Source organism: Electrophorus electricus, chromosome 11 (genome assembly GCF_041902795.1).
Source record: "Electrophorus electricus isolate QZ-2024a chromosome 11, ASM4190279v1, whole genome shotgun sequence".
Classification (NCBI taxonomy): Eukaryota; Metazoa; Chordata; class Actinopteri; order Gymnotiformes; family Gymnotidae; genus Electrophorus; species Electrophorus electricus.
Window position 1 is genome coordinate 15,378,851 of NC_137507.1, and position 20,813 is coordinate 15,399,663.

Consider the following 20,813-nt stretch of genomic DNA (forward strand, 5'->3'; position numbering starts at 1 on the left):
TTTTTGGATATTTGTGGTGGGTTGTGATAGATTTACTTTGTCGTACTCCACATGTGTATCTTTTAAGCAAAAGAGGAAACTAATGAGCTCCAAATTGCCTACTTTTTAAGGAATTTCGTGTAGAACTTCAGCCCTACTTTACCTTTTAACTTGAATTTATAGCCTAGCATGTCTCGTTGTTCTGACAGTATCAGTGATTTCATATTAAATGTAAATGGATGAAGAATTTAAATACATAGCTTTGTAGAGCAGTGTTTGATTCTTTGAAGTACCATTGATTTTTCAAGCAGCCATTGTTTATTTCAAACTTATTAAAATTAATTGCATCCTATCTGCTTGGCTCAGTGAGATTGCCATTGTCTTAATTAAACAGCATTGCTACACCAGCAACAGTAAACAACCTACTAGATGGTGGTAACTTGGAAAAAGGATAACTATGCACACTGTCATATGCGCCAACACATCTTTCCTACAACAAGCCAACATTGATGTTATATGCAAATATTGGCAGGCCTATAAAAAGCCTATTTGACATTAAATGATCGAAAACACACCACCATGAATTTTATAAGTAAAGCATAGGAACTGGGGGAAAATTCAGCATGAAAGTATAAAGTACTTGATTTATGAATTAAAGATTCTTAGCAGTCCCTTGCAGTTTTGATAATTAATGACCTATAATAATTGAGATAAAGTAGCTATAAAAAATTGCTATAAATATTCATAGAGTTTAGGTTGGTGTATTTGTGTCCTGAGAAATGTTTGGTCCTTAAAATAGTTCAGTTTCTTTCAGTTTTTCCAAAAGTTTTGAAACATGATCCATAGCCTTGTACTAAAAAGAATCATGATTGTGTTTCTGAATGACAAGAGAGATTTTAAGTGGGAAAGGCAGTTCAGAGGAGGTTGCAATAAAAATCCAAACCTGTACCTGTGTCTCTCACTGATGCACAGTAATAATCCAAACCTCTACCCGTCTCTAACCTGCAGAAAAGGCTTAGGCTGAGAATAATTCTTTCCTTTTCAGTGAAGGGACCAAAGATAATATTCCTGTTTTTGTAAGGTGGAACTTGGATGTGAAATTAATAATAGCACTTTTCACAAATATCTGGTTGTAATTCTTTTGGCACACCAGAATACATCTCACGCTCAAATTTATTTTTAAAAATTCGGTGATATAAACGTGATTATACACCCGAATTAGCTGTATTAACAGATAACAAAAACTAATCGGTACAATTACTATCAGTGCGCAGGTAACTATTAGCCTGAAAATGGTGTGCGTGAGAATTTCAAGATAAAAGCCGAATAATCAACACCAATTCCTTTTCTTTGTTTTAACTTCCCTGACCTGTATTTAATAATCAAAAATAAATAAATAAATAAATAAATAAATAAATAAATAAATAAAATAATAATAATTTACTACAATTGCTACCTGTAGATGGCGTATTTTGTCCACGGGTGTCTTGTAAACATGCGCGTCAGTTGTCCGCCTGCCCCGATGAAGAGACCCCACCTCCCCCCAGGCGAAGGTTAATGGTGATTGGCTAATGAACCTGACGTACGTCAGCGACGCTCCTTGCCCCACAATGCAGCGGGCGATGTCTGAGGAAAGATGGCGGAGGGAGGAGCGGCCGATCTGGAGACTCAGAGAGGAGAGGTTGCTGCGCTGGTGAAAACGCAGCTGCGGAAAGGAGAGACTTGGTGAGGGCTGACCAGCAAACGTTCTCAGAGCTGCCGGGCCTGCCGGCTGGCTGTGTCGTCTGTTGTCAAACGCGAGGTTATCTGAAAATTAGCGGCGCAGGCCGTGTTGACAGCGCGCTCGGCGTAACGGTTATCCAGCTGGCCTGTCCGTCTGACACCGACCGCTCGAATTTTGTTGGCGTTTTCCTCTGTAAATTACACCCAGTGAAACCGTAGTTACGATATTCTATCAGAGTCACAGGTTGTCCTCGTAGCCGAGTCAAAACGCGTGAACTGGTTCACCTAAAGGCTTGGCGCTGGTTCCAAGTAGCTGGCTAGCGTTGCGTCTGTCAGGGCGGAGACGAGAGAGGCACCTGTCATGTAGACTTTCAGCCTCCCAGAGCAAGCCTAAACTTGTTAGGTTACTAGAGAATCCACTATAGTTAGGGAGTGTTTTGATGTTACTTCAGTTGTCTTGTATGCGTTATTTGTAGGCAGGTTAAAACTTCTGTAAGATCTCTAGAATTACGAGGATCGATACTTATTTCCTTTAATTCTGTACTGAGTTAATAACTAGTCTTACGCTGTTCCATGAGTTAGCAGAAAAAGAAAACAAACTCACTCTTAAGCCACTAGCCCTATTTCCTTCAAGAGTCGATTAGATAACATTTGGATTATGCTGCTGTTTACAATCACCGAGTAAAAGAAGGAGCACATGTTGTAGGCTGTAGCACAGTCGTCACTGATAATAAAGACCTTCTCAGAGAAAGGTCAGGGTCGTTTTGTGTTGTACCTGCCTCTGCATGAACCCTGGAGTTAAGATCAAGTGTCCATGAAAGTTTGTCTTTAAGTGAACCAATCAAATGTTCCATCTTGATGATGTTTCACAGGTACTTAATAGACAGTCATTGGTTCAAACAGTGGAAAAAATATGTGGGCTTTGATAGCTGGGATAAGTACCAGATGGGAGATCAGAACGTCTACCCTGGACCAGTGGACAATGCGGGCCTCCTTAAAGGTTAGCTGCTGCTTAAATACTGTGATGTGAGTTAATATTCTGGCTGGAAGCATACTGCTTAAACCATAATTGGCTTGAAGAATTACCCAATAATGCTAAAAGAAAGTATTGTATTTACAGTAAAAACTCAGATTTACAGGACTGAAGTCAATAAAAATTGAATAAAATTAATGGATAAATGTAATAATTTCATTGTTTTTTTCATAATGTTGTGAAATAAGGTTATTCATAATCATTTCTGCTCTAATTCACAATGAGTATTTATTTGTTTTTTTAAGACAGTGATGTGCTTGCCATTAAGGAGCACCTTATTGATGAATTGGACTACATCCTTGTGCCCACTGACGGTTGGAATAAGTTAGTGAGTTGGTATGGGCTGACCGAGGGCCAGGAGCCAATCGCCCGAAAGGTATTTCTCTTTCAGTCTAAGTATGTGTAGAGGTCTATGTTTTTGATTGATAATGAGAATCCTAAAGTTAGTATGGTTATGGTGTGTTTTACTTGTTAAACAGCAGGTAAGTTGAAAGATTGATTGGCATCCTTTACATTTTGAAAGGGCATATTTAGAAAAGACTGGTGATGGTCTACTTTTGTTCATTTTACATGTGAATGTATATGCATTGTTAGATGACATGATGCTGGTAGATTGAATTTACATGATTTGAAACAAAAATCAACAAACAAACAAACAAATAAATAAATAAGCTTATTTATTTATGCCATAAAACCTTTTTTTTCCTCTGTGCCTTCATTATAAAAACCTCATTATAAAGAAAAAATTGCTCAGTTGAGTTCCATAACACAAGTCAAGTTTATTCAAATTTTGCTTTATATTTATATATAAAACTTTGTGTTGGCATAGTTCTACAGCAAAGGGTTATGCTGCTTTAAAATTGAAGGTTTTTTTTTGGCATTTCCTTAATATTTTTCATTTAAAAATAAATAAGGCATGGCCCCTTTAAAATACACCTAGAGATTTCCTCTGTGCCTTTCTATATGTTGACACCATCGCAGCCATTTAGGCCTTTCTCACTTCCGATACTGCTTGTTCAAATTTACTCAGTCATGGCATCATGGCTGCTTCTGGGGTTTCTCTTTACCCGATCGATCCTCCCCTTTTGCCATGTATGTCGCAGGGGGTGTCAAGTGGCTCGTGCGTTTCTATTTTCAGAGGGACTCTGGGTGACTGAAAGGCTACATGGAGCGGTCTGCTAGGCACAGCTTGCAAGAGGTTCCTTCTTTTTCTCACTTTTGGGGCTCCCGGTTCTGAATGGAAGTCGATTGGAATATAACGTGTTTATTGGGTCTTGATGTGGCCTAGAATCTGATTCTAGGCGCCTGTTTTGGGGTGTCCTTGTATTCAATGAAGAGGAATGTTGGTTGAGGTCAGAAAGTGAGGGAAAAGGAGTTAGACAGAGGGGAAGACAGGCAGACAGACAGTGAGAAAAAGCGAGAAAACACCAAGGCAAGAGCAAAAGTTGCAGTCATGACTAATGTAGGACAGTTTTGCTCATTTAAGAGTTTTAGCAGTCACAATAATACTTCATGCACTTTGGCTCAGTCGAAGTGACTGTGGAGGGTTTGAACCAAGACTCTGGGGCAGTTTGTTCTTATGGTTTGCTGGGCCATCAGTGGAGGGGCTGCGTGAAATAAATAGGATTGGACCCTCCAGCTGTCTCTGTGCTTGGTTGCTAAATTAAGAGTCTCTTGCTTGTTTTAACGCATTAACTGCCATTATGCAGCACTGAACCCTCATTGCCTTTGCACCTGCTGCTGCTACGGTTATGTTTTGTTTACAGGAGGAAAAAGGTTCAGATTTTTGTAAGGGATCTTTATTTTTATTATAGTCACTACCCATATAAAGGAATTGTTTTCTGAGCAAAGTACCTCTAACAGAATAAAGTAGAGGTGGTCAGTACTGTAGTTTGACAGGTGCATGTTTTTACATTTTCAAATTCAAATATAGCTATTAACAAAATGACAAGCTATTGAATTGTAGTTTTAATTGTTGCCCCTTACATTTTGTGGCCTACTGAACAGTGCTAATGCTGCAATGCTGGTGTTGTGAACAGCTTCTTCATAATGAAGCATTTAATGATTCAACCAATCACATGAAAGTTTTCTGTTGCAGCATGACAGTGCTGAGAGGTGCCTGTATGAAATAGAGAGATGCCTGTCTTCTGTATAGCGGTCGGTTATGCCAAGCTGTGTGACCTGCTGTGTGACCAGCATTGGGCCAGTAGTGACTAACCGGCAGAACCCTTTCTCAGCCCCTTTCTCCCCTCTGCTTTGTTCTTCTCAGGTGGTTGAGCAGGGTATGTTTGTGAAGCACTGTAAAGTGGAGGTCTACCTCACCGAGCTGAAGCTATGTGAAGACAGCAACATGGACAATATCGTCACCAGACGCTTCAGCAAAGCAGACACAATAGGTGTGTTTCCTTCATTAAAACTGCACACGTCCTGGGTGCATATCTGGGGTTTGATAAGACTGCAGCACACGTCTGCTTTAGAGAGATAAGTTACTCCAACTCTCATACAGTCATTATGTCTTGCGGGTTGTCTCGCATGGTCTAAAAAAACACGAGAGCCATGCTTGTTTTTGTGATTCTTGTCCATAAATGATTTCACGCACACACATCCACAGCTACGTGTGCACTGTGTTTCCCCCTTCCTCTTGTCCCATTGACTAATTTTCATATAACAAATAGGCAAGGAGACAACGCAGGAGATTTGCACAGACTTTACTTACTTTTTATTGGACTAGTACAGTGCAGCTGCTATCGACTGCTTTTGTTTTGTTAATAACAAGGACACTGCATGCTATATAAACTACATGCTATACAAATATCTGGACTTTGTAGCTGGATTGATAACAAAAATCCTATTGTATTTCATATGTTCAGGAACATCAAATATCAGCATGTAGTCGCTATGTAATGTTCATAAGAAATTGCATGAAAACTGTCAGATGTGGATAGTACTCTCATGTGTTTTCAGCACAGCAGTCTCGATTTTGCATAGTTCCCCAATTATCAGTTGTCTTATATTGATAGCATAGGTCGTTTTAACTTTCAGTGCTCAGATTGCTCAGTTATTGCTTGAGTATTTTAGTTTATATGTTCCTGACCTCCCTGTGGTTTAAAAATAAATAAATTAAGACTGAAAGGAACGCTAACCTGATTCCTTTTTAATGAGGGTTAAAACACAATTGTTTACTTTTAACTCAGTGATTTATTAAATGACAATCTCGTGATTATAAGGATTAAAAAGACACCAAAAGCTGCAAAACTAGGCATACAGGCTCGGCCCACTGATCCTTCCAGTGGACCCAGACTGGGGCAATGCAAGGCGCTGCAGTATATAATATCAAAGCAAGGTCTGATGTGAGATTTGTCCCTCCCAGACACCATTGAGAAGGAGATGCGCAAACTGTTCAACATTCCTGATGAGAAGGAGACCAGACTGTGGAACAAATACATGAGCAACACGTTTGAGTCTTTGAACAAGCCGGACAGCACCATTCAGGATGCTGGGCTCTACCAGGGGCAGGTAGGAAAATGTGGCTAGTTCAGATGCTACAGGCCAATGGTGCTTACAAGTAGTATCACGCTATTATTGCTGTCACTTATATTGTGACTCCAGAGTTTTTCACTCAGAAAGCCAATATTGCACTAGAGTGGACTTTGGGAACTTAGCTCAGATACCACCACACTGTTCAAGGGTCGACTTGCTCCAAAGATCTGGGATATTGATATGAACACAGATATAAAAGTCAGTTTCTAAATTTAAGTCTGTAGGCTTTTTTGATTGCTGATTTTTTTTCTTTGTAGGTTCTAGTTATAGAGCAGAAGAATGAGGATGGAACATGGCCTCGAGGTTCCTCCACACTGAAGTAAGTGATTAGTGAGATGTTCTCTTCTGCTCTTCACCATCATAGGCGGATAGAGTGGACGGACGTGTTTGTTCTACACCCTTGTTCTGTATGGGTGATTGCTTAGCAGTAGTGAAAGGTAAAGTTCCATTCACAGTGGTAGAAGTAGCCCATCATTTGTATATTGGTTAATGAATATTGTTTAGAAACTGGGCTCAAAAACCCTCTTACAGCCATTGCAGCACTTGGCTGATTTTGTTATCTTGCTTCTTACACTCAGTACTTTCTGTTCAAATTCTTGTTTGTCATATACTTCTACATATTTGCTATGCCCGATGTATACTTTGCCTCTTTTGCTGCCATAACCCATAACATTTTTCCTTTTTAAATCAATCAGAGTAATAACACTTACTTCGATTTTTAAGGCTAATAAAGGCTTTAATTTCTTCTAACGCATGGTATTCTTATCTTTTGAAGGTCATCTGGTACTTCCAATCTCTCTGCTTTACCAAAGATCTCCCCTTCATCTCTCACAAACAATCATAGCAGCAGCTTCAGCAGCAGGAAGTAAGCGCCAAAATGGGCGTGGCTCAGTGGGAGGGGCATTAATGGGTCTAGTATAACCCAAACAACAGCATGGGTCTGTGTTTGTTTATACTCTCAACAGCCGTCCTAGTGCACCAAATAGCCTCCTTTCCTTTGTCCTCTCTGAAGCAGCACTGAATTGCTGTGTCAACACCAGGATTCTTGTAAAATGTTAACAAGAGGGCTGTTTTTTAGGTTCTCAGCTATTTTGCTGCTTGCATACTTCAAAGTGCACAAGGGATAAGAGGAAGAAAAGATTTTGGAGTATTGGGATGGAGTCTCTGTGTGGTCTACTGCCCATCTTGAGGACTGTCTGTGTGTGTGCTGGTTTCTGCTGCTGTGTTGCTCCGTTTAATCCAAAATGAGCCAAGTGGAGCACCAGGATTGTTGATAGGACCATCTAATGCCAGGGTTCCCAGCATCAGCACAGATGCCCTCTGTAGAAAGGCAATTTCAAGGATTTTATATGTGTTATGAAATAGTCAACATGAATTTAAGTCCTTAAAAATCCTTCTTACAGTCCATATAAAATGTGTCGTTTTTTACTGGGGGCCAGATAGGAAAAAAACAATATAGGCTAGTCTAGGCTGGCAGAGTACGTGTAATAATCTGTTAGTTAATAAGGTTATGAAATAAGTGCCATCTAAAAACCAGTATTACTGCCTTTTGTTTTAGAAGACTGGCCTGAAAGTATGGTTTGAGGCACTTCCTGGTATGCATGAATAAATAAAATTTTCCTAATATATCAACACTTTTAATGTTATAGTTTTTACAAGGTGGATTCACTTGGTGAACCAAATAGAACTGTTTCTTGCCTGTGTTAAATGGGCCAAATGTTTTATAATTATTAATTGTGTTTCTAAAACCTCTCGCAGGCTGTTTCAGTATTTTGTGCAGTCCACAGCTTTTAAAGCAGGAAACAGCCAGGCTATGCCATGATTGGAGGAGATGTATCTGTGCCTTAATACTTGGTCATACGGCACAAAAGATGACTCTCAAATGAGCATGTCTGATATGGATAATGTTGCTGGAAATATTGGCCAAGGTAGCGCTGAGCGAATAGAGGGATCATAAGCATTGTTATTTCTTTTGGTTTGAACACTGGTGGTGGGTCTTTCTGAATGCAAGTTAACTGTAGTTAATTGAAGCTTTCCTGTGACTAAATGATGCTTGAACACCTACACAGGTTTACATTGTTTCACTTTTGTCGTTTAGCACAAATGTTCCGTAATGGGCTATAGATGGTCAATAAATCACAATCAATGTCAGGCTGTCTCAAGCTGCCCAAAACCCTCTAAGTACTCTGGCTTTATTTTATTGTCCTTTAAGACACTTGCCAGTGTTACCATCTGTTGTAGCTATGTAAGAACAGTGATGTAGGTGTAAACTATTGATGGTTTCAAAGTTTAAACCACACATCTGTGATATGCCCTGTTTAAATTATTTTATCTTTGTTGAACTTGCTTGTTTCCTGTGCATTTTCTTTAGTTGAGAATTTCATTTTTATGGCATCCATGTGCTGTTTTGTTATTTATTTAAAAAATGGCTGCCCCTGGATCCTAGAAGGCAGAAAGAAATGCCCATATTGATCATCTGTGAGAATTAGCAACCCCAATCAGCACCTCAGCGAATGTGGACATAAGATCAGCACACACGCGGGCCCTCAGAGCTGGGCTGCGAGAGCGCTAGCATAGATTTTAGTTTTGTAGTGTCGCGTAGTTCACTAGTTTGTTTGTGTTTGTCCACTCTCCTGCTGTCTTGCATGCTAACACAGGCCAAGCCCTCAGTAGCAGATAACATCAGCATTTAAGTGTACCAATACCGGGGTGTTCTTTTTCCACTTTTCACCTTGGTTTTCATTTTCATTGCATGCTCTTGAGAGTTTCTCCATCCCTACCATTAAGTTGCGTTCTGGTACGACTACTCTGTAGAATATTTTGCTGAAACATATAATACCTTTATGCTTTGGATGAAGTGTTCTTATTATGATAAGGGAGACACTGTTGTCCCAGACCTTGGGTGGCATCGTGTGAATTAAACTAGCGTCCGGTACATAATTTCCCATTGATACAGTGATGTAAGGGCTTTTCATGGCAGATGAAGGTAATCGGAGACTGTTAGGCCCTCGGTATTTTTTGCGTCCTTCACTTTCTTTCTCTTTCTCTCTCTTCTCCTTTTTGTCTCTTCTCAGTTTCTACCCATCATTCTCTCTCTCCTTGTCTCTCCCTCTCTCCTCCATTTTTCTCTTTTTTTTCCCTTCTGGCTTTTCCACTCCATCTCTCTCTCTCTCTCTCTCTCTGTCCACTATGTAGCTCTGCATACTCTGCAGTCTTTGTGACCTTCACACTGTAGGGAGGAATTGCTCCCTTGGTTTTTTTTCCCCTTCATGCTAGATGTGCTCTGATACAGGAAGCTAAGACTGCTCCGAAATGCTTAGTCACAATACAGCTTCTCTACTGAGTCTCTGGCATGCTGCACACTCAGTTAGTGGAGCAAGAGGATGTTCTCTCTCCCACTCTCGTTCTTCCCTGCTTCTCTCCATCTCCCCTTCCCTGCCTGTACCAACGACTCCTGAAGCTGCCGTACTAGCTTTCTGCTGCTGCTGTTGCTATAAATATCCTCTCCTCCCTCCTCCTTCCTCCCTCCCCCCTTCTCCCCTTCTCTCTCTCTCTCTCTCTCTCTCTCTCTCCCCTATACTCTCTTCCCTGCTCTTTCTCCCTCTCCCTCCTTCCCTTCCTCTGACTGAGCACTGGGGGCGGGACAATCTAGGATGACACTCCTGGCCCACAGAGCTCCTCTGCTCTGCCAGTGACCAGGGAGCTCGCCTGTCCTGCCCCTGACTGCACGCGGGGTGGGCTCTCTCCGGGCGGCTGAGGGCTGTGCACCGGGCCCCGGGGCATGGCGCCCGGGGCCGGAGATGCTCCTGTGCTGCTGGTGGTGCGCGAGGCCGGAGAGGGTGGAGTTAGAGCGCAGGGTGGAGAGGGTGCTGAGCGCCGAAGCCGCACAGCCTGCTCAGTGGGACACAGGCGTGCATGCTACTCGGAGGTCTGCTGCAAAGCCATGTGCTTCTTAGCTGCTGGATCCTGGGTTGGGGATGGGGGTGGGCGTAGTGGGAAGCTGGGGGGAGCAAGAACGGAGAGGACAGGCTTTATTAGAGCTGTGTCTGGTCGCAGCCGCAGGGCAGGCTTGAACTGCTATATTGTGCTCATGTTTGCTTGTATGGGAGCGTAGTTTTGTAAGACAGGACTGGCTAGGAAATGGGTGAATTACATGTGGTTGTAGGATTTCAGTTCAGGCTTTTTATATGTGGTAGCTTCGTTTTGGACTGTTTGCCATGTGGTATGCCTTCTGTTCGTTTCTATTTCTATAAGATGCTTTTCTTGCTTTAATTTTATTTTCTCTCCCTGTATTCCCCCCCTCCCGCTCCCTTCCTCCCTCCCTCCCTCCCTCCCTCTGTCTCTCCCTCCCTGCCGTTCTTTCACTGCAGTGTAAAAAACTCTAGCTATAGCCTCCCATCCTACCCACCCTATAACAGCTACGAGTACTCGGAACAGAGCAGGCACAGTGAGAAGGCAGGCCTGTGTGGCCTATCCAATCTGGGCAACACCTGCTTCATGAACTCCGCTACACAGGTACGACTTGCCTGCAGCTGCCGTGGAATCAGTAAATTGCGGTCTTTGTGTATGTTTCACCTGTGCATGAATTTTGTTGTTGTTGTTGTTTTTATTTTTTAATGCATGGAAACAGTCAGCATGTGCTGGTCAGAGTTCATAGTGAATTCGTTTTCTAAAAGTGATGTTTTGTTTATTTTTTTACTGGAGTCTGTTGAGGCTTCTCAAACGCTAGCTAGGCAGTTAGGAATTGACGTGTTCACCTCTGTGATGCCTTGCGGGCAGCATACTGATCACTTGTAGTAATTAGGCGGAGAGGCGCTGGGCGTCACTGGCACCCTTGGTGCTTTGTGCTCTATCTGTCCTGCTGGCAGCACTTCAGGTCCCCTCACTCTGGTGTTTGCTCGTGTCCTGCAGTGTTTAAGCAATATTCCCCCGCTCACTGAGTACTACCTGAAGGACAAGTACCAGGCTGAACTGAATGAGGACAACCCTTTAGGAATGAAAGGGGAGATCGCCAAGGCTTACGCTGAGCTCATCAAGCAGCTCTGGTCTGGCAAATACAGTTACGTCACCCCCAGACCTTTTAAGGTAAGGTGTGAACAACTGAGGAGAAATGTATGTAAAATTTTAAATCATATTGGTGTGACTTGTAATTAGCCTATTAAAACTGCTTGGGTCGTTTAATTTTTGTCCTGTTTATTTTCCTTTTTATGCCGCCTGCATTGTTTTTACGGTGAAAGAGAATTAATTGTCAGTTTCTTGCTATATTATTATTATTATTATTATTATTATTATTATTTCCTTCTGGAAAACTCGGCCTACAAAAGACTTTTGCCGTCCCTGAACTGACCCCCCCCCACCACCCCCCACCCTTCTGCCTGCCTGCATCCCTCCACCACACTGGCCACCACAGACCCAGGTGGGCCGCTTCGCCCCTCAATTCTCAGGCTACCAGCAGCAGGACTCCCACGAGCTTCTGGCCTTCCTGCTGGACGGCCTGCACGAGGACCTGAACCGCATCAGGAAGAAGCCCTACATCCAGCTGAAAGACGCCGCCGGCCGGCCGGACAAGGTAGCCGCCTGCTCCCTCCCTGGGTGCTCGTCACAACTCTGGCATGTGGGGATGGTCAGTGCAAATGACGTCACGCTGCGCTGTATGTGCTCGAAGCTAATTAATTCAGCTTTAAGGTATCGCTGTCTTGCGCACGCATACATGCACACACGCACACACGATTATGTACATGCCATATAAGAATGGGGTGTTTTTTACACATTGTATAAATTGCAAATGCTGTTGTAGTGTGAATACCAGGGTTAGGCAAAATATTGGGCAAAAATTCCAGGATTACATTGGCAATAGTTTGCAGAATATTAAACCACACTAACGAGCTCTTGATGTTGCATGCTTTAAGTCTGGCTTGCTGTATTTTTTAACTAATTTATTTAGATCTGTTGGATTATGTGAATGCTGTGATTCATGGAAACACCCACAGAACTGTCATTGGTATCATTTCATTCTCCTATCGTAGCCTGCTGTGATATCAGTGCTGCAGTAATGACTAACAAACGCAGCCATATGTCCTGGAGATCAGGACTTACCGTGTATGCCTTAGTCCCACCCAAACTGAAGTCGAGCGCTCCACCCCTCAGGTAGTAGCTGAAGAAGCCTGGGAAAACCACATCAAGAGGAATGACTCCATCATCGTGGACATCTTCCACGGCCTCTTCAAGTCCACCCTTGTATGCCCTGTGTGCGCCAAGGTCTCCGTGACCTTTGACCCGTTCTGCTACCTGACGCTCCCGCTTCCCATGAAGAAGGAGCGAACGCTGGAGGTGTACCTAGTGCGGCTGGACCCCATGACCAAGCCCATGCAGGTACGGGGTGCAGCGCGCATGTTCTCCTCAGGGCTCAGCCCCCCCCACAACGTGTATGCGGAGGGTGTTTAAGCTTTGCACGCCTCCCTTACAACAGAGCAAACAAACAACCTGCCTCAGACAGAGATTCTGCCGCCATCCGTTGAAATATCTTGCCACGTGTATGCATTTGTGTTGCAGTATAAGCTGACTGTACCCAAAGTGGGCTACATCTCAGACCTCTGTGCTTCTCTCTCAGCCCTGTCGAGAGTACCTGCCGAGAAGGTAAAACGTCAGAGCCTGTACCTAATCACTTTGTCAGCAGTACACGCAGCTGACACACTAACCTTTTATTTCCTTTTGGTGTTGCATAGATGATTGTCACAGATATCTACAACCATCGGTTCCATAGAATCTTTGCCACCAATGAAAACTTGAGCAGTATAATGGAGAGGGACGATATCTATGTGTGAGTATCGCGAGGGCTTGCGGTGATTCGGTGAGCATTGAGCCTTCTGTGTTTGTTGGCAGTGTTGCTGATAATTTGCCATTTTTAGTAATGATTGTGTGAAGCCCCGCCTCTTGCCACTCTGCACCCGACCCCTCAGGTTCGAGGTAGCGGTGAACCGGCTGGAGGACACGGAGCATGTGGTGATCCCCGTGCACCTCCGGGAGAAGTACAAGCAGTCTGGCTACAACCACACCAGCACGCCGCTCTTTGGCCTGCCCTTCCTCCTCACCGTCCCACGCACGCTCAGTGAGGAGAAGTTCTACAACCTGCTGCTCCTCCGCCTGTGGTACGCGGCCCCCTCCCCTCCCCTCAGACCATGAAAAGTCAACCTTGACCGACGCGTCCTCGTTAGCTTCTGACGCATAAGCAGCGGTGAAAAAGGCCAGCTTGGGGGACACGTTTTGAACGGGTGCTTCTTCTGTGGTGCATTTGCAGTCGCTTCGTGCACTCAGGCCTGGAAGAAGAGGACTCGGAGGAGACGCACTCTTCCAAGCAGCACGCCATCAACGGCAATGCCCCCAATGGTATACTGGAGGAAGGCTCGCCCAGTAAGCATGCAGCTGCAGTGCCGGCGTCTCGCTTCCTGGCACTGTGTCCACAAAAATCCCAACAAGCATACCTTCCTTGTCATATAGAGTGGTCTAGGAGCCCTCTAAGCTAAAACTTCCAAAGGGCTTTTTTTAAACAGAGGGACCTATTAAATTAAAAGTGTGATGGATGGGGCTACATAGACAACGGCAGCCCTGATCAGTAGTTTGCTGTTCAGCCTAAATTGCGGTCTATAGCAGGTAGAACATAATGACTGGCAAGGTCGAAAGAGATCCCAGGCCCAAAGTACGTTGCTCAGCTGTTGAGCGTCCTGACAAAGCACCATGTACCACTTAATGCTGATCCACACTGCTTCTTTCTGTGGACATAGGCCCTGTGTTTTGCATTTCCTTGCACATGTACCCTGTGCAAAATCCTTGTAATTTACAGCAGCAGAAAGCTGGAGGCCAAATTGCACTATTATCCCACAAAGTGAAGGTCCTGTAGAGTGGTAGGAACTGCAAGTGAGAGCGCTTTGCATCTTCACCCTTTTCCAATTAACAGCCAAAGCTGTCAATCAGTGCCACTGATGAACGATATGCTATTTGAATGAATAATGAATGCTACCTGTCTGACCTTTTAGGATTTTGAAACATGAATTTGTTTAAAACATGTAAAAGTTTCAAGTGTCACTACTAGCAAAGCATGTGCCAGCCCTGGTGTGTGTTGATGGGACTGGAGTAGAAATTCGTTTTTTTTTTTTGCAGAATTGTGTACAGAATAGTCCCTCCAATTTCAGGTGAAATGGAGACTGACGAGCAGGATGACGAGTCCAGTCAGGACCAGGAACTCCCTTCTGAGAACGACAACAGCCAGTCAGAGGATTCGGTGGGCGGAGACAACGACCTGGAGAACGGGGTTGGCCCAGAGAACTCGACCAAAGGCCAGCAGCTCACAGGCCACAAGAAGCGACTTTTCACATTCCAGTTCAACAACATGGGCAAAACCGACTTGAGCTTCATCAAGGAGGAGCCACGGCAGATCCGATTCGATGAGGGACACCTTCGCCTCAGTGGTACGCCCCGTTTGAGCCGATCCGAGCAGCAATACTGTGCCTCTGTCACTGGGGCATAAGCTTGACCACAGAAATAATGACCACATCCTTTAGATTAGGTGGAAATAAAAAGGAGAAAGGATCTGCTGTTATTTTCTCCATTTATTTGCGCTTGTTTCCTGTGTATTCCAGTGCGTTTGTATCAGTGTTGGGGGTTTTCTTTTGTGTTGTTTTTTTTTTGCACTGCAGTCCATGTTTGTGCCACAGTGACAGGGTTTCTGTGGTCACACATTGGACAGTTGTGTTACATTTCTGCCACCTCTCCACCACAGACAGGTCCTATCTCTCCCTGGACTGGGAGCCAGAGATGAAGAAGAAGTACTTTGATGAAAGTGCAGTGGAAGTAAGGCTGGCAGTAAAAGTCTTTTTGTCTATTGCCTTTGCCTTGAGTGCGTCCACAGAGTTTATTACCTTGCTATTCTTTCTTTTTTCTTGCTCCAGGACTTTGATAAGCATGAGAGCATGGAATACAAACCCCAGAAGAAGGCCTTCTTTAAATTGAAGGACTGCATCGAACTCTTTACTACCAAAGAGAAACTGGGGGCAGAGGACCCTTGGTGAGTTTGGGAAATGCACTTCTAAATGACCCCATTAACCATGAAATTCACTTAGTTTAAAGGGCATTCAGTCATCTAAGAGCAAAAATGTTTGTTATTGGAATAGTCAGTGTTTGTCTTCTCTTTTCTGTTCTGTGTCTGTTTTGCTGAACCAGCATTTAAAGTGAACTGGTTATTTGCACTACAACAGAAGGTGCTTTTTTTTTTTTTTAACAATCGTGGCTCTACAAGACTTCAAATGTGTGTGCTTGGCATGTCTATGCATGTGTACCTTCACCATCCTCAGATGATGGTACACTCAGCCCTCTTTCAGCAATTTTAACTGTTCCATTAGACTTGGGTCACTCACTGGGTAGCTATCATGATGTTTTCAACATCTAAAAAGCATATAGCTTTACATCATTGTGTATTCACTTCTGACTGCATCTAAATACCGGCGTGTGTGTGTGTTGCATGTGTGTGGTTGCAGGTACTGCCCGAGCTGCAAGCAGCACCAGCAGGCCACTAAGAAGCTGGACCTGTGGTCCCTGCCCCCAGTGCTGGTGGTCCACCTTAAGCGCTTCTCCTACAGCCGCTACATGAGGGACAAGCTGGACTCACTTGTGGACTTCCCACTTCGGTAATTGCCTGCTAGTAGCAACACACACACACAAAATTATTAGGCAAGTTGTATTTTTGAGGATTCATTTTATTGTTGAACAGCTACAGTGCTCTCGGTCAGTCCAAAATGTTAGTAAACCTCAAACCTGAATAAGAAAGTGAAAAATGAGGAATATCTGTGTGCATAATTATTGGACCACTAAATGGAAAAACTGACATTTTCCCAGCTCACTTGTTTTTCATTTTTTAAAGTGAGAATAATAAAAACTCAATTCACAAATAAACATTTGACACTTCAAAAAAAAAAAAAAATCAGTGACCAATATAGCCACCCTTCTTTTCAATAACAGTCATAAGCCTTTCATTCATGGAGTCTGTCAGTTTCTTAATGCGCTGACAATCAACTTTTTGTGCAGCAGGTATCAGTCTCCCAGACACTCTTCAGAGAGCAGTACTGTTTTCCTTCACCACAAATCTCCCATTTAAGAAGAGCCCACAAGTTCTCAATAGGGTTTAGGTCCGGAGAGGAAGGGGTCCATGTCATTATTCTTTCATCTTTAAGGCCTTTACTGGCTAGCCACATAGTGGAGTACTTCGGAGTACATAGTGATGTATGAGATGGAGCATTGTCCTGCATAAAAATCATGGTCTTCTTGAAAGATGCAGACTTTTTCCTGTACCACTGCTTGAAGAAAGTGTCTTTTAAAAACTGTCAGTAGGTTTAGGAGTTGGTTTTGAGTCTTCCTTCAACCTGAAAAGGTCCAACTAGCTCATCTTTAAAAATACCAGCCCATAGCAGTACCCCACCTCCATCTTGCTGGCATCTGAGTCGAATTAGAGCTTTCTGCCCGTTACTGATCCAGCCACGGGCCCTTCCATCTGATCCGTCAAGAGTTGCTCTCGTCTCATCAGTTCATAAAACCTTTGAAAAATCTGTCTACAGATATTTCTTGGCCCAGTCTTGACGTTTCACCTTATGTGTCTTGTTCAGTAGTGGTCGGAGTTCAGTTTTCCTTAGCCTACCATGGCCATGTCTCTGAGTACTGAACACCTTGTACTTCTGGGCACTCCAGGTAGGTTGCAGTTCTGGAATATGACGGCACTGCAGGATAACGGGCTCCTGGCCGCTACACGTTTGATTCTTCTCAAATCTTTGGCAGTTCATTTGCTTTTTTTTCCCCCTCAACACGTTTCTTGCCACCCTGTTGACTATTTGCAACAAAATGTTTGATGGTTCTGTGATCACGGCTCAATATCTTAGCAGTTTTAAGAATGCTGCATCCCTCTGAAAGACTTAAAATTTTTGACTTTTCAGTGTCAGTTAAATCTCTTTTTTGGCTCATTTTGCTTAAGGAAAATTAGCTGCCTAATAATTCTGCACACCTTGATATAGGGTGTTTGATCTCCTTAGGCCACACCTTCCCTCATTACACAAATACACATCACCTGATATGTTTAAATCCAATAAGCATTCAAGTTTATACAGTTTGGAGTTGGAAAATATGAATAAAATGATATGGTCAAAATATTCTCTTGCCTAATAATTTTGCACTCTGTGTGTAATATGTAATATATATATATATATATATAAATAAATAAAAATAAATATCTAAAGTGTACAAGTGGCTGTCTGTACATATATATTACGTACATAATAGTAAAGGGGTTTGTTGCTCTCCAGTGATCTGGACATGTCCGAGTTCCTCATTAACCCCAACGCTGGGCCATGCCGCTATGACCTCATTGCTGTGTCCAACCATTACGGAGGAATGGGAGGAGGACACTGTGAGTGTTAAAGCAGGTGCACGTGTACACACAGTCACCAGGAAACACTTTGAATTTCTCACTTATGCATAGCGCACAAATCTGTTGCAATTGTCAGATACCGCCTACGCCAAGAACAAGGATGATGGCAAGTGGTACAACTTTGATGACAGCATCGTGTCTCCAGTCAGCGAGGATCAGATTGTGGTAAGGGATTATTTATTTAGTTAGGTCTTTCTCAAGACTGCCTAGGGGTCTGGCCTAGAAGAGGCAGTTCTGCACGCTGACTGAGTCCCACATCCATGAGGTTTAATTTCAGTGTAGTTAACACTGGCAAGAAAACCATAAGTGATGCCAGGGCCGTTTGGTCATACCCATGCAACTACAGCATTTGTTAGCAAACTAGTTGCTGTCTACTTGCATGAATTTGTTTTCTGCACCTACCTCCAGTCACATTTCAAGCTAATGAACTTTAGATAGCAAGCGGTAAGTGATAGCAGATGCACATTTGTGATGCACATTTTGTACTGCATTTGTTCACAAAGTCACTGACACTTTCAGTCACAGACTGATGCTCTTTGCTAAAGGCTCATTTGCAAGGGATCTCAGTGCATCTGTGCAGTATTATCTATGGATATAGCCGAGTTAGTGCTGCACAAAGAGATTTACTATTGAAGACAGCAATTAACCTTTTCTGATCTGTAAGACACAGGAGACCACTCATATTCCAAGCTTCCTTTCAAAGATTTCCAGGCATTTAGATGTGTATTGTTAACACTTGATGGAGGGATTCTGTGTGTTGTATGGAGCGGTTAAACTAGGTTTGCCTAGTTTTGTTTTGTTTTGTTTTGTTTTGTTTAGATTCAGCTTCCTCAACTGCAGGATTTTCTGACTGTATTAGCATTGCTTGGAGTTATGTTGTCACCTTGTTTTTAGCAGGAATAGGTCACACAAAAACTGTACTCACAATGCTCATTGTTGAGAGTGTGTGTGTGTGTGTGTGTGTGTGTGTGTGTGTGTGTGTGTGTGTGTGTGTGTGTGTGTTTGTAGTCCAAAGCAGCATACGTACTGTTCTACCAGCGCCAGGACACGGTTAAGGGCACAGGCTACTTTGCCCTGGACCGCGAGGACCCAGAGGAGCAGGAGAGCACCTCGGCCCATGGAGCCAATGCCCAAAGTGACGAAGATGATGAGGAGGAGGAGGATGAAGAAGACCTAAATGACAATGAGCAGGATGACGACCTCGAGCCCAACAATGACATCACTATGAACACCAACTGAGGTGGCATAAACATTGGAGAGTGGTGAGGGGGTGGAGTGGGGGATGTCAGGGTGTCATCAGAAGCCATATCAGGAGCGTGCAGCCCAGTGAGTACCAGGGCCATCCCCTGCTTTCACCAGTGCCTGCCAGGGCCCAGGGGTGCCAAGGAGTCAGCTAGAACGCCCCGAAACTGAGCAGTCGAGCCCCTGTTTGAACAGCCAACATAGCAGGTTGATCATTTATTTTTTGTCCCCCTCTGATTTTTCACTTTTCCACAAGGGCCCCTCTTTCACACAGTGCAGCCAAATGTAAACTTCTGCAGCACTGCTGTGTAAGCTGATGATTTCAGAGTGGTGGAAAGCCCTGTGTCTGTCTGTCTGTCTGTCTGTGTATGTGTATGTGTGTGTGTGTGTGTGTGTGTGTGTGTGTGTGTGTGTGTGTGTGTGTGTGTGTAGAGAACTTGCAAAAGTGGTGTTTAACTTTTATCCTTAAGTTGCCCTGTACATAATCTTTGATGGACAGTAAATCTCTGGGGTTTTAAAGGTATTGAAACTCCATAGACTGTTTTGTTGCACAATCACTCCATGTGTTTTTATAGTTAGTGCCATGTGAACTGCAGAAGTGGTTTATGGCTACCCAGAATCCCCTCTGTTCAGCTGCTTAAAGATCTGCCTTTAAACCAGTGGCATCTACAGGCAGTTTCACTTGCGTCAAAAGAGCACTGATATGTAATTTAAAAACTAGTCAGTTGTGCTGCTGTATGTCTAATTAGGGTTTTTTTTTTCTTTTCTTTTCCCTAGGATAACTTAGGTTTTGCAAATAAAGATATTTAGGCTCCTTGACAGCTACATCAAAAACATAACACCTTGATTAAAGGTGTAACTTAACTTCTATCTCTGCCACTGCTTCTGGAGTAAGCCTCATTCTTCACACCATCACAGAGGCTTTTTATTGAGATTATGAATTTTTGGTGATGAAATAGGTTTCTGTCTCTTGCCTCCATCACCTTGGCCTTAAATCTAATCTCAGACTGTTGCCTTTACTTTGCACAATCACGTCACCGTGTCTGTCTACTTTGCCCCATACATGCTCCAAATGGACACTAACACCTAACACAAATGCGCGCGCGCACACACACAAACTAACACTCACGTGTTTATCACACTTTCTACTTTAGCCCTACAAACACAGAGGAACCACTACTATCTCCTGTCATGAAACATGCTCCAATTCTCACAGATTGGCAGCCGGGAATGTATATGACTGAGGTTTTATTTGCCTGAAATTTGACTGATGCCTTTCATGGGGATGAGTAGCAACTTACTTTTTTCCCCATTCTTTTGCCTTTTTATTTTAGACTGTATGTGTTTTTGGGTTCTGGGGGAGGTGGTTAAATCATTTCATCACTTTTGATGGTAAATACACATAAAGTGGGGTACTGCTGTGTGTGTCTTCTGTCGAGGAGAAGGTGGGCACAAGGATAATCAGACTGGGCGAGGCTGATTGCATAGGGCTTATAAATATTGTATATAAGAGTTCACTCTGTGAGTGCACATTTGATAAATTTATTTATTTATATGTAAGCATTGCAAAACAATGTATTTAAGACCACAGGAAGACTACGGAAGAATATATATTGCAGAAGGCTTCAGTCCAGCAGTCTGGCTGGGCTGTGGGTCTGCTGAAGGATGCTTCGTTGCCTGCTGCTTTTTGTAAAGGTTCGTTCGGGCATCCTTGCATGACGAAGGGGGTTTTGACGTTTGGCTGCACTTGAGTTCACTTGGGTTTACATTTGAAATGTGCATGTGTATTTATATACAGACTTCAATAAAGTTGTGTAAAGCCTTTTGCTG

General features: G+C 43.3%; 1 protein-coding gene across 9 annotated transcripts; it reads left to right on the forward strand.

Moving 5' to 3' along the window:
• The first annotated feature begins 1,501 nt into the window (after window positions 1-1,501).
• Window positions 1,502-20,807, forward strand: usp15 (ubiquitin specific peptidase 15). Of its 9 annotated transcripts, XM_027003887.3 has the most exons (22): window positions 1,513-1,704; window positions 2,574-2,701; window positions 2,980-3,110; window positions 5,004-5,130; window positions 6,105-6,250; window positions 6,532-6,593; window positions 7,050-7,139; window positions 10,645-10,789; window positions 11,186-11,359; window positions 11,685-11,843; window positions 12,422-12,646; window positions 12,827-12,910; window positions 13,000-13,094; window positions 13,234-13,422; window positions 13,572-13,684; window positions 14,464-14,739; window positions 15,051-15,121; window positions 15,220-15,335; window positions 15,805-15,954; window positions 17,617-17,720; window positions 17,818-17,906; window positions 18,750-20,807. In XM_027003887.3, exons 1-22 carry the CDS (start codon window positions 1,616-1,618, stop codon window positions 18,978-18,980), a joined length of 2,994 nt encoding a protein of 997 aa, XP_026859688.2. In that variant the 5' UTR covers window positions 1,513-1,615; the 3' UTR covers window positions 18,981-20,807. The 9 variants fall into 9 exon arrangements, 8 of the variants coding, with proteins under 8 accessions (XP_081578574.1, XP_081578575.1, XP_081578573.1 ...); XM_027003888.3 differs by lacking the exon at window positions 7,050-7,139 and having other exon boundaries at window positions 1,515-1,704; XM_035528438.2 differs by lacking the exons at window positions 1,513-1,704; window positions 2,574-2,701 and adding an exon at window positions 3,873-3,932 and having other exon boundaries at window positions 2,981-3,110.
• The last annotated feature ends 6 nt before the right edge of the window (window positions 20,808-20,813 follow it).

Bases quoted from the DNA above. Each gene is read 5' to 3' on its own strand.
- usp15 (XM_027003887.3), top strand. From the start codon at position 1,616: ATGGCGGAGGGAGGAGCGGCCGATCTGGAGACTCAGAGAGGAGAGGTT. The intron at 10,790-11,185 runs GTACGACTTGCC...CGTGTCCTGCAG, and splicing joins TCATGAACTCCGCTACACAG to TGTTTAAGCAATATTCCCCC. The intron at 11,844-12,421 runs GTAGCCGCCTGC...TCCACCCCTCAG, and splicing joins CCGCCGGCCGGCCGGACAAG to GTAGTAGCTGAAGAAGCCTG.